The sequence below is a fragment of the Tauraco erythrolophus genome, chromosome 12 (assembly GCF_009769465.1).
Source record: "Tauraco erythrolophus isolate bTauEry1 chromosome 12, bTauEry1.pri, whole genome shotgun sequence".
In the NCBI taxonomy this organism is placed as follows: domain Eukaryota; kingdom Metazoa; phylum Chordata; class Aves; order Musophagiformes; family Musophagidae; genus Tauraco; species Tauraco erythrolophus.
In genome coordinates, this window is record NC_141476.1 from 12,811,355 (window position 1) to 12,826,585 (window position 15,231).

General features: G+C 51.4%; 1 protein-coding gene across 1 annotated transcript in view; it reads left to right on the plus strand.

Moving 5' to 3' along the window:
• The first annotated feature begins 5,431 nt into the window (after nt 1–5,431).
• Nucleotides 5,432–15,231, plus strand: part of PODXL2 (podocalyxin like 2) — a 28,723-nt gene continuing 18,923 nt past the window's right edge. The window contains 1 exon segment of the mRNA XM_086619264.1: nt 5,432–5,483. Within this exon segment, the coding sequence (XP_086475390.1) occupies nt 5,432–5,483 (52 nt within the window).

Genomic DNA, 15,231 nt, shown 5'->3' on the forward strand with positions numbered 1-15,231 from the left:
AAGTAAAGCACAACTTGTGCTGCTCTCTCGCTGCACTGTACGGCAGGGGATGGGAAACCAGCAGGGCTGGTAACAGCACCGTGTCTCAGGTGGGCAGCGTGCCCTTCCCTAAGGGCAGCAAGCTGATGCAGAGAGATGGAGAAAGGCTCAAAGTGATACAGAAAATCTTGCTCCTGCTCTCTAAACAGAGCAGATTCTGTTCCGTTCTAATTACAGCGTATCTTGGAAGGCATTAATTGCTCCAGGTCACTCCTCTTGACGTGTTGATTATACGTTTTTGCCAGCAGGTTTTGGATGAGAGAGGAGCTGTGCATTTTGCCCGGAGAATGGCTGCATGCCTGGGCTACGCAAGAATAGAGCGGGTACCCGCCCCTGCTTGGTACAGTCAAAACATTTCCCGGTGTCCCAGCATTAAAAAGGCTAAGTCAGCAAATAAGCTTATATAAAGCTTGTCGGAGGCTCTGAAGTAAATTCATGTATGCTGGAACAAGGGAGAGGTTAAATCTTTCCTTGTGCCTAAGGAAGGAGGGGCTGGGTGGGGGAATTCTCAAGCTTTCCTCTTTCAGGGGGTGAGATGCCAAAAGGCTGCACAGCTTCACAGAAAATGGGGTTAAACTGCGCGTTGAGCCCCAAGCCTGCTGCATCCCCCAGTCTCTGTCCCAAAGAGCCAGCGATCGAGGTGACGGGACAGAGTCAGGGAGCAGGTGTTTTTCCTTCTGACCTGAGACCGGGCACACATCACTTTCCCTTGTGTGGACAAACATCAGCGTGCAAAGGCAGGAGGGTTAAACCTTTTCCCTGGTACTAGTGACATCCTGCCTTTTCTAACGTTGCAAGAACTTAACATCTGATGGCTTTTTCGTTTCGCTTATTGTTTACTTTCTTGCTCTGCTGAGCAAGGGCAATAGATTGCTTTCACCTTTATAGGTGAATTCAGTTTTGCTGTATTTAGGAGAATAAAACATCTCACCAGCATATTTCAAGTTAATGCATTGCTTTCTTTTTTTTTAACTGAAGTTTCAAAATAAGTTTCTGTTGAGGTTAGACTTTGTGGTTAATTTCTTTTTAATTAACAAGTTCTAGGCACCGAATTCTTTCCCTTAGCTATCACCTCATTCCTCTACCTCAGTAGTATTTGTTTGCCAGTATCTTGGAACAAAATGTGACCCTTAAATTGAAATGGAAAAGCAGGCTGAATTTCCTGAAGGCAAAAGCTGTTACAGTAACTTACAGGGGGAAACAGCAGAAGCATTTTCAGTTTTGTCAGCCTAAAATACACGCTTGCTTTCTGATTCTGCCTAACAGACGTAACTGTGAAATTGAACAATTTGGGGAAAGAACAGAAAAAGCACAGATAATGGTAATATCGAGGAAAAAATTCTGAACGGCTTTGAAGCAGCTATAAAAAAGCATTCAGTGCAATTGCAAAGCCCCTTTTACCAGTGCTCTGAACATCGTTAGAGAATATATACCAGGTAGGGAAGCTGGAGGAAATCAAATGAGAAATGACAAGCCTTTGACTATAAAGCTGTCAATACCCCAGAGGAGAGCCAAGCCAGCTGTGCCTATTCCTGGGAGCGTAGAACGAAGACACAAGGGCTGTGCTGGGTTTAAGTTCATGTTGCTTTCAAAGAGAACTGGTGTTGCCCATCTTTGCTGGCTGTTTTCTGCTCTGCTGGCAGCGCTGACCTGGCTGATCAATGTTGCCACTAACTTTATTTAATTTTCTTGCCTAAGATGTATCCCCTCCTTTCATACTCCCCCTTTGTTGCTCAGTCTGAGATTGATGTATAACGTCAAAATAAATCCAGGGAGCACCACGAGCCTCATACAAAGTGTGCTCACTGCCATGCCCGTGCGGTTTCCTTCCCTCTGATTCAAGGCTGTGTAATACATGAGGGGGTTTTGCACTTTCTTTGATGTGATTAGGCTGCTTCAGACACTGGATTCTGTTTCTAAGATTTGGGAGCTGGATGTGGCAGGGTCAGGAGATCTGAAAGGCTTTTAGTTACCCACTTGTAGTAAGCCACCTGCATGCGAAGACAGCCAAATTACCAGCAGCGAAGTGAAAAATGACAAGAGCATTCATTAAATGCCATGCCTGGGCTAGAATCTGAGTGCACTGAAGTGTTTTTATCTCATCTAATGGGTAAGCGGCAGCTCGGTAGTTCCTGCTGCATTTCCTGTTCGGTGGGGGCTGGGGGCTCCATTGATTCTGGGATAAAAAGGACTTTCAGAGCACTGGAAGGACGTGGTCCAAAAGAAGCCAAAAGCGAGTACTTTGGTTGCAGCCTGTTTGCTTGGCCTTGCCGCGCTGGGTAACGGGCGCAGCCAGGCTGCTACCTGCCCTTGTCACGCTCGGGGTAGCTGCTGCACGGGAGCAGATGATGGGAGGAAAGAGCTGGCAAAAGGAGGCAGACAACTGCCCAAAGGGGTGACATGCGCCAGTGCTGGTCTGGGAGGAGATGTGAAGGTCAGTATCGATAGTACCAAGTACCCTTGGTTAGCTGTTTGATGCACCAGAGGGTTCAGCGGGCTTTGGCACGTGATGCCTTTATTTAGATGTTGGAAACCAGCAAGTTCATGTCAGAAAAAAAAAATAAATCAGGAGATTCACTCTTCAATGAGAAAAAAAAGTTCAATTCTTACAGGGGAAAAAAAGACTCTGGAATATTTTTAATGAACACTTATTTGAGGAATAAGAATGTTTGAATTTAAAATCCTGATCACCTTCAGACCTAGGTCCTGTCATCTCAGCAACATGCCACATGGGAGATGTAGAGCACTGGGCACCCGATGCAAGCATTGCCAGCGCAAAGATGCTTGGTGAGGCCATGGCAGTGCGGCTGTTTCCTCACTCAGAGCTCGCGATGTTGGATTTTAGCATCTCCTGCCCTTCTAGAGTGGTGTGACAAGAGAAAATTGTTTTGAAACCAAAGAAAAATCTCCTAACCACTGTTGTTGAAGAAATCTTGAAAACATGAGCTGAATGCCTAATGGGAAGGGACTAATATGATTTTGGGTCCTTTGGCTTGGAGTCATATCATGTTCGCAGCATTGTGATGCTTGGGCCTTGACCAGGTCTCTTGACTATTTGGCCAGACCGGGAGCTGCACACCTCCTCCGAGGTGGCACATGCTGGAGGCCTGCGAGAGGGAGGTGGGAAGGCTGCGGCTCATCCAGCTGGCGAGAGGGGCTGAGACACAGGGAGCTGGCGGGTGTTCCCTCAGCTGCTGTGGTATTGCAGGACCTGTTGAGCGTTATTTCTTGGACACTCATCTGACAAAGACCTTGCTTGAGTCATTTACTGTGATGTCGTGCCCTGAGGCCATTAAAGATTTGTTTAATTTGAAATTGAATGTAATTGGAGCAGTTGGCCTCATTGCTGTAATAATGATTTTTGGTGTGATATTCAGCACGTTTCTTTGCTGTGTTATCCACCAAACCAGAGAACTGCTCCAAGAGCCACAAATCCAAGAACTGCTGTATTATAAAATCTTTTTTTTTTAATGGATGCAGCATTTTGCACAACAGTTTTCACAGAGGAACGTGAAGAAGAGGGCATCAGTTGAGTTAGTACCACTGTGATAGTCTCACATATGGTGGTGACACACCACAAAATGGTTTCCCAGCAGGTGTTGGAGCAGCTGCCCCTGCTAGGGCAGAGGCTCTGACACAGACCCAGCTTCGGATAATGGATGCAGCCCTCCAGTATGGGCTGGATGAGCAGACAGTGAGGTGGACTGAAAACCAGCTGAACGGTCAAGCCCAGAGGGTTGTGGCACAAAGTCTAGTTGGAGGCCAGTAATTAGCAGTGTACCCCAGGAGTCAACAGTGGGTCCAGGCCTGTTTAACATCTTCATTAATGATCTGAACAGTGGGGCAGAGTGTACCCTCAGCAAGTTTGCTGATGACACAAACCTGAGAGGAATGGCTGACAAACCAGAGGGTCAAGCTGCCATCCAGAAGGACCTTGACAGGCTGGAGAAATGGGCTGATAGGAACCTCTGAAGTTCAACAAGATGTTCTAAGTGCTGCACCTGGGGAGGAACAATCTCATGTACCAATACATGCTGGGGGACACCCAGTTGGAAAGCAGCTTGGCAGAAAAAGACGTAGAGGTCGCGGTGGACACAAAATTGAACATCAGCCAGTCACGCGCCTTTGCCACAAAGAAGGATAATGGTATTCCGGGCTGTGTTAGGCAAAGTATTGCCAGCAGGTTGAGGGAGGTGGTCCTTCCCCTCTACTTGGTGCTGGTGAGGCTGAACTCCCCAGTAAAAGAGACACATGGACATATTGGAGACAGTCCAACGAGGGGCCACAAAGATGATTAAGGGACTGGAGCATCTCACATATGAGAAAAGTCTGAGAGAGCTGGGACTGTTTTTTAGCCTGGAGAAGAGAAGGCTCAGGGGGATTTAATCAACACCCATAAATATCTGAAGGAAGGGTGCGAAGAAGATGGAGCCAGGCTCTTTCCAGTGGTGCCCAGTGACAAGATCAGAGGCAATGGGTACACACTGAAACACAGGAGGCTCCCTCTGAACATGAGGAAACTTTTTTAGTGTTAGGATGACAGAGCACTGGCACAGGTTGCCCAGAGAGGCTGCGGAGTCTCCAGCCTTGGAGATACTCAAAAGCCTGGTCCCGGTCCTTGGCAACTGGCTGTAGGTAACCTGCCTGAGCAGGGAGGTCGGACCGGATGACCTCCAGAGGTGAGGAAATGAAGTTACCCCGCGGGAGAAGTTTTTCCAGGCTATGAAGCGAGCCGGTAGCTGAGGGGTGAGGGAGACACAGTGGCTCTGTGGCACATGGATGACTGAGGGAAGGCCAGAAGATGGACGTCACGGGTCTTTGGTCTGGGGACCGTTCCTGCCAGGGCCCCCCGATGGTTCGGCTGACATGGAGCTGCCTTCCCGCCGGGACCTTGCTCCTGCCCGCGCCTCACCCGGCGGAGGGGGGCGTCGCCGGCGGGGTTCGGCGGCTCCAGCATCGCCGCCGCGGGGGCTGATCACCCACCGCCGGCGCATGCAGCCGCGCCGCCGGCACTCGTTGTGGGCGCTGCGGGGCGCCCGGGGGCGGCGGCGTGCCGGGGCTCTGCAGCCGGGGGCAGCCGGGCCGGACCGAGGGGCGGCGGCGACTCCGCAGGCAGAAATTAGGTGCAAATCACCGGCTGCGCCCCGCCTCTGTCCCGGCCGCTCCGTCTGCGCACCCGGCGGGCAGTTAGGACACCCCCCCCCCCCCCTCGCCGCTTCCCCCGCCCCTGGAGCGGCGGGCAGCGGCGGCGGGAGGAGGCGGCGCCGGGCGGCGGGATGCAGTGCGGGGCCGGGCGGCGGGCGGGCGCGGCGGCGAGGGGCAGAGCCCGGCGGGCGGCGGGGCGGCCCCGCTCCCCGTGAAGAGGCGGCGCGGCAGGGCAGCGGCCGCCGCCATGCAGCCGTTGCACCGGGCCCCGGCGTTGCTGCTGCTGCTTCTGGCCGCTGGTGAGTGAAGGCTGGTGGGGCGGGGGTCGCCGCCATCCCTATGGGCTAGGGCGGGCCGGCCGCCGGGACCCCCCGCGGCGGGGCTGGGCAGCGCCGGTCAGTGCGTGGGTGTCGGTCCTCTCCCCGGGCACCCGAGCACCGGGACCCCCGGCGGGGGGCGGCTCTGCCCCTCCAACCCCGGAGAACCGCGGCTCGCGATGGGCCCCATTCCCTGGGGCACCGGGACCGCGGTGGGAGGCAGGTCCCTATCACGCCGCCCGCCCCCGCGGGCACTGTTGACCCGGGTACCAGGACCTGTGTCGGGTCCCCGTCCCCACCTCGGAGCTCTCCCTGGGTACCGGGCACTGCCCTCCTCCTGGGCATCAGAGCCCTCTGGAGTGGCCGGTCTGCCCCGGGACCCCGGAGGGTGACGGGGCACCCCTGGGCTCCCGGCATGGGGGGCTGGACGCACCTGGGTTTCCCCCCGCGGGGACGGGGGCTCAGCCGGCGTCTCCCGCCTCGGAGGCGAGGGACGCGCCGCCGGTCCCTGCGGGGACCCCGCACGCCGTGGCCAGCACGGACAGCGCTTGCGGTGCGGGGAGCGGATGGACGTCGCCCTGGACGGGGCGTGCTGCCCGCCGCGGCGCTTCGGCACGGCAGACCCGGCTACACCAGGGCTGCCCCAAAACCGCCTTCTCTTGTGTTCGTGGCTTCGTCTGGCGTCGTGGTAATTCTGCTAACTACCGCGAAACTGGCACAAAGGAAGGGGGAACCACAAATTGCTCCACGTTTCCCTAAGAGCCTCCTACCTCCTTAGGTAGGGTGCCAGGGAAAGGCAATTAAGTGCAGGAATAATTATACTCAGAATAGTTATGAAGGCTCTGCTTCTATTTTTAAATAGTCTGGGGAAATTTTCCAACAAAGGGATCCCCCCCAAAGATCCGTGAGGCTGAGATTGCCCTCTCCCTCTCTACCCCCATCCCTTTGTACAGAAATCTCGTTAGTGTGAAGCAGGAGTTTTGAACAGGGACATTTAACGAGTGGAGGAGTCTTTGTCTTGAGTCATCCTGGCAAGGAGGGAAGGGCTGATTTCCCAACCAGTCGCTGTCTTCCAGGACGACCAAGCTGTGATATGGTGACATCCAGCTCCCTGGCACATGTCTCTCATTACCCCAGTGTCCCGAAAATGTTCATGGGGGAATGTGTCATCTGTGGAACCGCTCTATCCATGAGCTGTATGTACAGTGCCTCGCCCCTGTCGTCTGGGGCTCCCTAAAGAGAGGGGATAAGCCTTTTAGGTTTGCAAACAATAGTGAGCTTAAAGAGAAAAATGGATCAGAAAACCTGTTGGAGTTTTGTGCCAATACTCTGTGGCACAGAAGCAATAAGCCTTTCCAGAGCTGAGCAGGGAGCCAGTTTTGTGGCTTCCTCCAGGGAGGTTGTCCACATTAGGGAAAAACCTTGGGCACAACTGGCAAAGGTTCTTTAGCTGTGTCTCAGCAGGAGACTTGTGTCCCCAGATTCTGCCAGACCACCTCCTCCACAGAGGAGGGCAAGGTGTGTGGGGGTGTGTGAATTGCCATATTCCCATGCCACCGATCTGCTGGTGCTGGTTGGCTCCATACCCATCGCTTGAAAGCTACGTTTGGTCTCCAGAGGAAGGAAACGGACCTTGTGGTGGTTTTAAAATCTGGTGGCCAAAAGGACCACAGCTGATACTGCTGTGCTGAGGGGAGGGTGTGTTTCCTATTCTGCTGAGGCTGCTGGAAGCTTTCTAGTATTGCTGTCCAGCTGGTGATGATATGGAGGATTTGGGTCCTTGGCTTTCCCTGTGATCCTCCCTGCTGTCCTAGCAGGCAGAAGCATAGGGTGGGAGGCAAGCGGCAGCTCTGAGGGACAGCTCAGTTCCTAATCTAGTGAAACTGGTAATCTTGGTGGGTTGTGGCAGCTCTGGGGGTCTGCTTTCAGTTGGCCAGGCATCTCTGGACACCTGGACTCTTGCACAGATGGGAAGGCAGAAGCGGAGATGCAGACCGCTGGGAATTTGTAAATCAAGCCCCGTTTTTGGTTAGTAGCTTTGCTGAGCTATTTCAGCCTGGAATAATTCAGTGCGCTCCAGCCTTGCTCCTCCAGTCCAACAGAACAGGAACGGTTAAAACCTGTGAGAGGTCTGGAGGACTCTTCGAACTCCGCGCTGGGTGAAAGGCATGCTTCCTGCAGCCTGCCTCCCAAGGATCAGGAGCCTCTGCAGACCTGTGAGATGGGCTGAAACGGGACCTGTGCCTCATCAGGGTTCCAGCAGGCTGCTGGGCAGCACAGGTCTGCTGGCAGAGCGTGGAAACATCTCTCCAGGCTCTAGAGTATCTGAGCCCTGTTGCTTTTGCAAGAAGGAAAATGATGGGCTTAAAAGCAGGAGGAGAAGGGAGGGAATTGTTCTCTTCCCTCTTGTTGTCTCCCCAGGTGCTTGTCTGCATATGGGCTATTTCAGTTGTGTCTTCTTTTTTCCCTTCTGCCTGCTTAAAAGATTCCTTGTTAGCATTGTATGAACAAGCCGGAGCTGAGGGAGTATAAATCAGAATGGATGAAAATTCCCTGTAGTCAGTTTTTCCTTGGCCTCTTCAGTGCCATAAGGAAATGTTCATTTAATTATAGGCATCAGGGGTAGAAATAACTACATTAAGCCCTCAAGGGGAGGCTGCCGGCGGCAAGCTGTGGATCAGAGCACACAAAAGTTTCTCCACTGGCTCAGCGTGGGAAGAAGCTCTGGCATTTTGTGGGTACCTGAGTGAGCAGCAGCAGCCATGGCAGCCACGCTGCAGGGCTGGGGGGAGAGGGGCTGCAGGGAAGGTGCATCACGGCCCGCAGCAGGCGGTCGGGCGAACTTGCTTTCAGTTCTCGCTGGCTATTGAAACACGTAATCCCAAAAGAATGGAGAGAGGCTATTTGTCAGCCGCACGAGCGCAGCCCGCACAGAGGCAGAGCAAACACGTGCGTTGGTTTGTTCAGAGGGCCGGGGATGCTGGCAAGGAAGATATGCCCTGCTGGGGCTCAGATCAGCCGTCTGCTGTCCCCATGCCTGGTGAAACCCCGTTGTGATTACCAGGGTTTGGATGTCCATTCTTGGTTTTGGGATGGTTTTTTATTGTTGGGAAGCCAGCTTTGCAGCCCTCCCTCTGTAACTGCAACCACTCTCGGCTCTTCCTGTCCTACCTGGTGCATTGTGAAGGTAATCAGGACCTGTGCATGTGCCCTGGGACTAAGAAACCTCTGCACGAGCTTTTTTGCCTGGGATGCACAAGGCTGTTTGGAGCCTCTTGGGGATGAGGCTGCTGTGTGGCATGCCAGTGTGTGCCAGGGTGGTCGTCACTGCTGTGCCACAGGGGCTGGAGCACAACGTAACCATTTTGTACTCTGTGTTGTGCCCAATGACTTTTAAAGACCTTTTGGGGTATGAAAGGCCTCTGTTATACTTTGATGGGTGACCATGTCTCAAGGGACATCCCTTCTACATCTGCGGTAGTGCTTGATCTGCCTGGGCTGGGAGACTTTGAAGACAAAGCAGTCACGTACCTTAATTTGACGTGCCGGAAATCAGACCGAGTGCCGCAGGGCACGCAGCCCAGGTCAGGACAGAGTGAGAAGAGGAAGCACGGGCTTGGTGAGGTGATTTTTAGCAGATGAAATGCTTTGCGCCCGCAAGAGGGCAAAGGAATCCGTGGGCTGTGGTTTTTCTTGTAGATCAGTGGCTTTCATTCTATGGTCTGTTAACCCCTGGGGTCTGTGGGCTGCTTTGAGGAAGCCTACAAAAGGTAACTGCAGAAAGAAAATTCACTTCTGCTGTGTACAACTGTCTACTCGATGCTGTTTCCCCAGGGGCTACATCTCCCCCACCTTGAGCTTGGAACTGCCACTGTCAATAGCGAGAAGCGTGGAGGAGAGCAGACGTTGCAGCAGCAGAGGAGGGAGGTGTGAAGGCTACGAGACAATCTGGGGAGGGAGCGAAGGCAAACAGTCTGGGAAACTGAAACCAAGCGAGATTGTGACTCCTGGCGTGAATGGTTGAGCGAAAGGGGAAGGACAGGCTTGTCTGAGTTGCCGTGACCTGCTTGCATGGAGTCTCTTCCATGGAGATGGATGATGGTGCTTAGAGCAGTACTGATGTTACTCATGGTAACTGCAGGAGACCTGACTCTCCTCAGCGCTGGGCTGAGGCTGTCCAGCACCCCTGGAGATCAGGCCCCTGGTGCAGATATGCTGACAAAGGGCACATCTGCAATTATCTGCAAAAGCAGGTGCATCTTCTGGCAGTGCCTTGCCATTTTCCATAGATATCGCTAGGTCTGTGTGCCTTAGATCTTCTCTGCTGAAATGCCAGGGGAGCAAATGTTGGCAGTCCTTGGCAAGGTAGCACCTACTCAGTATGTGCAGACATGCACACCCTGTAGCCTGGTGTTTGAGCTCTCTGATTGTGCTAGCTGTAAAGACCTGTAAAAGCTTAAAGATGCTGGCACAGCTACTGTGTGCTCTAGGATCTCCCTCTAAAGAGTTGTTCCATTGCAAGGGCTTCTTGAGTTATGCCTTGTCGCCATTGTTGGTGCAGGCTGGTAAGTGTATGTGCTCCCTGCAGACCCGAGCAACAGTAAGGCCATGTGGAGGTGGGCTGGGAGAGGTCCCTTAGGTGGAACGTCCCAGCATGGGTATGGTGCATAACTCTGAATTAGTACCAAAAGGACGTGGTCATCTTGTATGCTTCCCTGTGCAAGCTATTGAGGATCTGGGGGCAGAGACTCCAGGTGAGTATGGGGGAATCAGCTTGAGCATCCCTCAGCTGAACGTTTTCTTCTCTTCCTCCACTGTCTGTGGTTGGGATCCTTTTTTGTTATTTAAATTACTCCGTGTTTTGTTATGTTCTGGAAGCGTTGGTGCCCTTTTCTCTTCTATCCTGGGGCCTCTCTCCTCTCTGCCCTTGGGCCTTGCGCCCCAGCTTTTCCAGGCTGGTGGTCTGGGTGAGGGAGTATCCCTGACAGATGCTTCCCTCATCTGGTCATTGTGTTTCTGTCCTAACCGATTATCAGTAAATGACCCATTCCTGACCTAGCTCTCCTTGAAAATAACATTGTTGGATAACTCCTGGGTTTGGGGTGGGCTTGAAAGGAAGGTCAAGGGCCAGATGGATGTTGTTGCAGCTGCTGCGTTGCCAAGACTGAGATGCTCTGATCACCCCCTTCTTGGTACCTGTTGTGTACCTGAGCTTGGGTGGTGGTGCACAGCCTCTGCTAGTTGGTGGTCAGAGGTAGGTAGCTCCAGGCAAGAGCTTTTCCCTTCTGCAGGCTGGTCCTGCCTCCGTGGCAGGGTGGTGCAACCACAGCACCCAGGAAGAAGGGTTAAAACCAACCTTCAGCTGGGTAAACTGAAGGGCACACCAGCCCCTCTATAGGTCAAGCTGATGTGATGATATCTTAGGGATGTTTGTGTGTTTCTTTGGAGAGAAAACTGGGGTTTGCTTGTTGTTAATTAAAATGGAAAAAAATTTTAAAGACTGTTTGACACAGTCACAACCAGATTCCATTTCATCTCCCCAAATCCCTCCTCTCATTTCAGCTGGATGCAGAAATGACTTATTTCCTCTTTCACTTCTAGTCCTATTTGGGGCCATTTGGGAGCTTTTAAATGGCTGCCCCGTCCCGTGGAGAGGTGGCTTGCCTTGTGGCAAAGGGATAAAGTGGTTCTTCGTTGGTTAGTGTAGAAAATACTTTGGGGTTCTTCTAGAATTGCTTAGAAATGTGAAACTGCTCTTATTCACAGCAGTTTGGGAGAGAGATGGCAGATGTTCTTTCCTCAGATTTTTTTTTTTCTGCTGTCAAGCAAAACTCCCCCATCTGCCTTGTCCAGGGCTGTTGCCTCGAATCCTCTGCTGAGCTAAACGGAACAAGCTTTGCTGCTTCGAGTTGGATCTGTTTTCTGAGAGGCCAGTGGGGTCAGGAACTAGGAAACTCATTTCATCTGTGTATCCTCCTGACTGGCTCTTTTCCAGTGGCCTTGGAAAGGTAACACTGCAGTATTATTCCCTGTTGTTGAAATCACCCCATTCTGCTCCTTGCAGAGGTGAAGCATCTTTTGCAAGGTCAGCGTTACCTCCACGTGTCACCTCTGTGGGTGCTGGCAGCTGGAGAGCTCGCAGCCAGCGCGGGAGCTCCTGCGCCGGTTTTGGTGCTCTCTCTCTGCCTTTGTTCCCTCTCCCCACTCCACCTACCTCTCCCACTTTCTTTCCTTCCTCGCCCCTCCTCTGCTCTGGGGAGGGCTTTCCCTCCGGTGCTCATTTCCCTGAAGGCTGGCTGCCCTCTTTAGCATGCAGAGCCTCATCTCCTCCAGGTTACGCAGAGGTGCCGCAAAAATAGAAATGAGAGACAAACGCCCCATTGAAGCAGCTGGCGAGCCCTGGCTCCGTTCCCCGCTCCCTCCCATCTACAGTCGCAGGGCTTTATTCATATGTGTTTCTTTCTTCCTGTCGCTTGATCTGCCTTTTAAAGTACAAAATTGGGAGACTGATGGCTGATAGAAGTCGTCTAATCCCCATTCCCTATCGTAGGAGGAAAACAGCTAGCCACCGATGTCCTGGGCGTTAGATTTCCCCTCTCAGCTGTGCTCCCTGGCTTTCCAGCTCAGCTCGTGCTTTCATTCTTTCTTTGGCTCAGAGCTGACAGCTGCGTTGAGCTCCTTTATGAGATGCTTGGAAGAGAGGAGGAAGATGGTAAATCTTGGTTCTGCTGTTTGGCACCCCAGATCTTTGAGTTTTGCCACTGGTACGACGTGGTGTTGGGATGCTGTCTGGCGAGGTGCTGATTTGTATGCTGGTGCAATGGTGCTGTTAGCCCTGTGGCTTGCAGGCTGGTGCTGGTACAGAGGGTTCCCCCAGGCCAGCCTCTGCATCCCGTGCCTGTGAGTCAGGCCCCAAGGTACTGTCCTACTCCAGATCCACCCCAGGAGAAACCCAGCTTGCTCAGGCTGTGTGTATTAGTGACTCATTCTGAAGGGTGAGGTGGTGTAGTTTTATCTTGGGCTGAGGAGAGCAGAGCTTCCCAGTAAACAAGATAATGCAGCTTAGGGGGTTTTAACTGGGTAAACACTTCAGAGTTAAATGAGGGTAAACAAACTCCTGGGATCTGAGCTTCCAGCATGGATGGGATTAGCTCTGTGGATGCCCAGGTTCACCTGCCATGAGATGTCTGTTGTAGAGATGGTGGTATGGGCTGTGCCTGAGCTCTGGAGGCAGCCCAAATGGGAGATGTAGCTGATGGAAAGAGAGAGAGGCTTGAGCCGGTCTTTGGACCTACCTCAGATTTTCCATGTGGCCTTGGACCTGCTGTGATCTCTCCCCATCCTTCTTCTCCCCTTTTTTGGATAACTTACATGTTCCCTTTCTGCCCCTCGCTGCTCTGTTGTGTTTGCTTAAGCTGTAAGCTCCTCAAGGCAAGCGCTTTCTCCGCTGTGCTGCACGGGGCTCGGCAGCGCTCTCCGTTAGTGCTGGAGGTGTCTCGTGTCAGCCTGGGGAAGCCCAGTCTAGGCACCATCACGTTGGAGCCTGGTGAGCACCGCTGAATCGACACAAGAGACATGCAAGCTCTCAGTTCCAGCTGTGGACTTCGCTGTGCGTGCACAGCTCACAGGGAGACAGCCCATCCCCAGGGATGCCCAGAGGTGCCTTGGTTGGCTCCGTGATGCTGCAGTAGCTTCCTTCCCCGTTGATACTCTGCCTCTGTTGCCGTTCCCTTTTTGTTACTGCAGTGGCCTCAGCCAATCTTGGCTTGGATCAATAGAACAAAATAAACGAGATTGAGAAGTGCCGAAGCCTGGTCCAAGTGTGTATGGGAAAGAGTAACCAATATTGAATTTTGCACAGTTCAGAGAATAGCGGTGGAAGGTGGAGAGGGTCAGAGCACGCAGAAGGCTTGAGAAATGCATTTCTGGCTTCCAGCTTTCCCAGGACAGGTTTGGTAATCAGCCTGGCAAGTGAGCAACAACGCCCAAGCTTTTTGTGCTATCAAGCCCATGTTTTCACTGAAAGCACCACGGCCAACCCATTGTCGTTGCCCCATAGCTCAGCTTGGCACTTGCCCTGATGTGAATTTGTCCTTCTGGGACGTGGAGCCGTAGAACATAGTGGTGGGAAGGAACCTCGGGAGGTTGTCTAGTCTGTGCCCTTGCCTGAAGGCAGTTCAGCTCTGCTTAAATCATTTCAGATCACGTGTATCCAGATCTGCATGCAGCATCCAGGTGATGTCTCAGCAGTGCTTTGTAAAAACTCTCTAATACTTCATGGCTGTGCGAGCACTTTCACATCTGCATTCCAACGATATCTCAGAACTGTTTCTAATACATGGGTTTCTCCTCTTAAGACATTTCTAATGGATGGTTTCCTATCTTGTATCAGAAATGTTTGGTGCTAATTCTCAAGGTGGACACTTATCACTTTGTACTATTTCTTTTGAGAATATTTCCGTTATTTCCATTCTCAAGATTGCCTAGCTGTACCTGCGGTCTTTCTGTGCGGTGAGGATGTCTCCTCGCTTTGTGTCCATGGCTAATTTCATTATCATGTTCCTAATTTTTGTTCCAAGGTCACTTAGGAAAATGTTAAAGAACAGCAGATCCAAGGACAGACCTTGAGGAATTCTACTAATAGCCTCCCTGCAGCACAAGCCTCTGTCATTTTTTGCATAGCCAATGCTTTACAGTTGCCCTACAGTTTTCCTGCTAATCAGTGTCTTTTCTTGCCTCTCTTGTAATTCTGCATAAGGCACTGTATCAGATACTTTACTGAAGTCCAGATGGATTAGATCTGCTGCATTTCTCTTGTCTAGAAAATCAGTTATCAAAGAAAAATACCAAATTAGTCTTCATTTCAGCTTATTCAATTAGTTCAGTTCAGTGACTAGTTCATTAAGAATTGAGAAACTGAGTATGAGCTGAGATAGCGGGAAAACATCTCCTTTTTTATTCTGATCTATGAATAAAAATCAGCTGAGAGGATGAGATCGTCTAGTTGTAATGTGCAGAGAGCTATGAAGCAGTTGGTTCAGTTCACCCAAATTAGTTACTTTGCTTGCTTAACAAAACTGTTTTAAATGTAAAACATGTTCTGGTAATCTCGTTTTTTCCTTAGGTCTCCATGTTTATCATGGTATTTATTGGTTGAATAAAGCCGAGTTCCAGGTGCTGTTTCCTTGCATTTTGATTGAAGTTCAATATGCATTTGAATGTACCTTGACACAAATCACAATTAAAATCTCATCTAGGAATCAAGAAGTGTCAGTCAAACCTTCTAATAGATAAAATGGAAATAACAAGGATGTAATTGTTGAAAGAAAAGTGTAAAATGCAACCTGCCTCCCTGCTTAGCATTAGGTAGATGTTTGCAGTTGGTACATTTTCTTACCTGTGACAGTCAGCCCTTCCTTATGAAAAGAAAAAATGCGAATGCGAAACCAAGTTCAAATCAATGACTTAAAAATAGATTTCCAGCCTGATGATTTAAACATGATTAATATCGGTGATGTAAATAATTTTGGTTTAGATCAGTCCCCCTGCATATAATATAGCTGCAGATCGGGAGCACTAGGGTGAGATCTTGGCTAGTTGACAGCTGGATAGCAAACTCGTCGACTTCACAGGGCCAGAATTTCATGGCTTAAGTATAAAACATTTGACCTCCTCTCCAGGATGGATGATTAACAAGGCACCCCATCCTTTCAAAGAGGATGAACTGTCA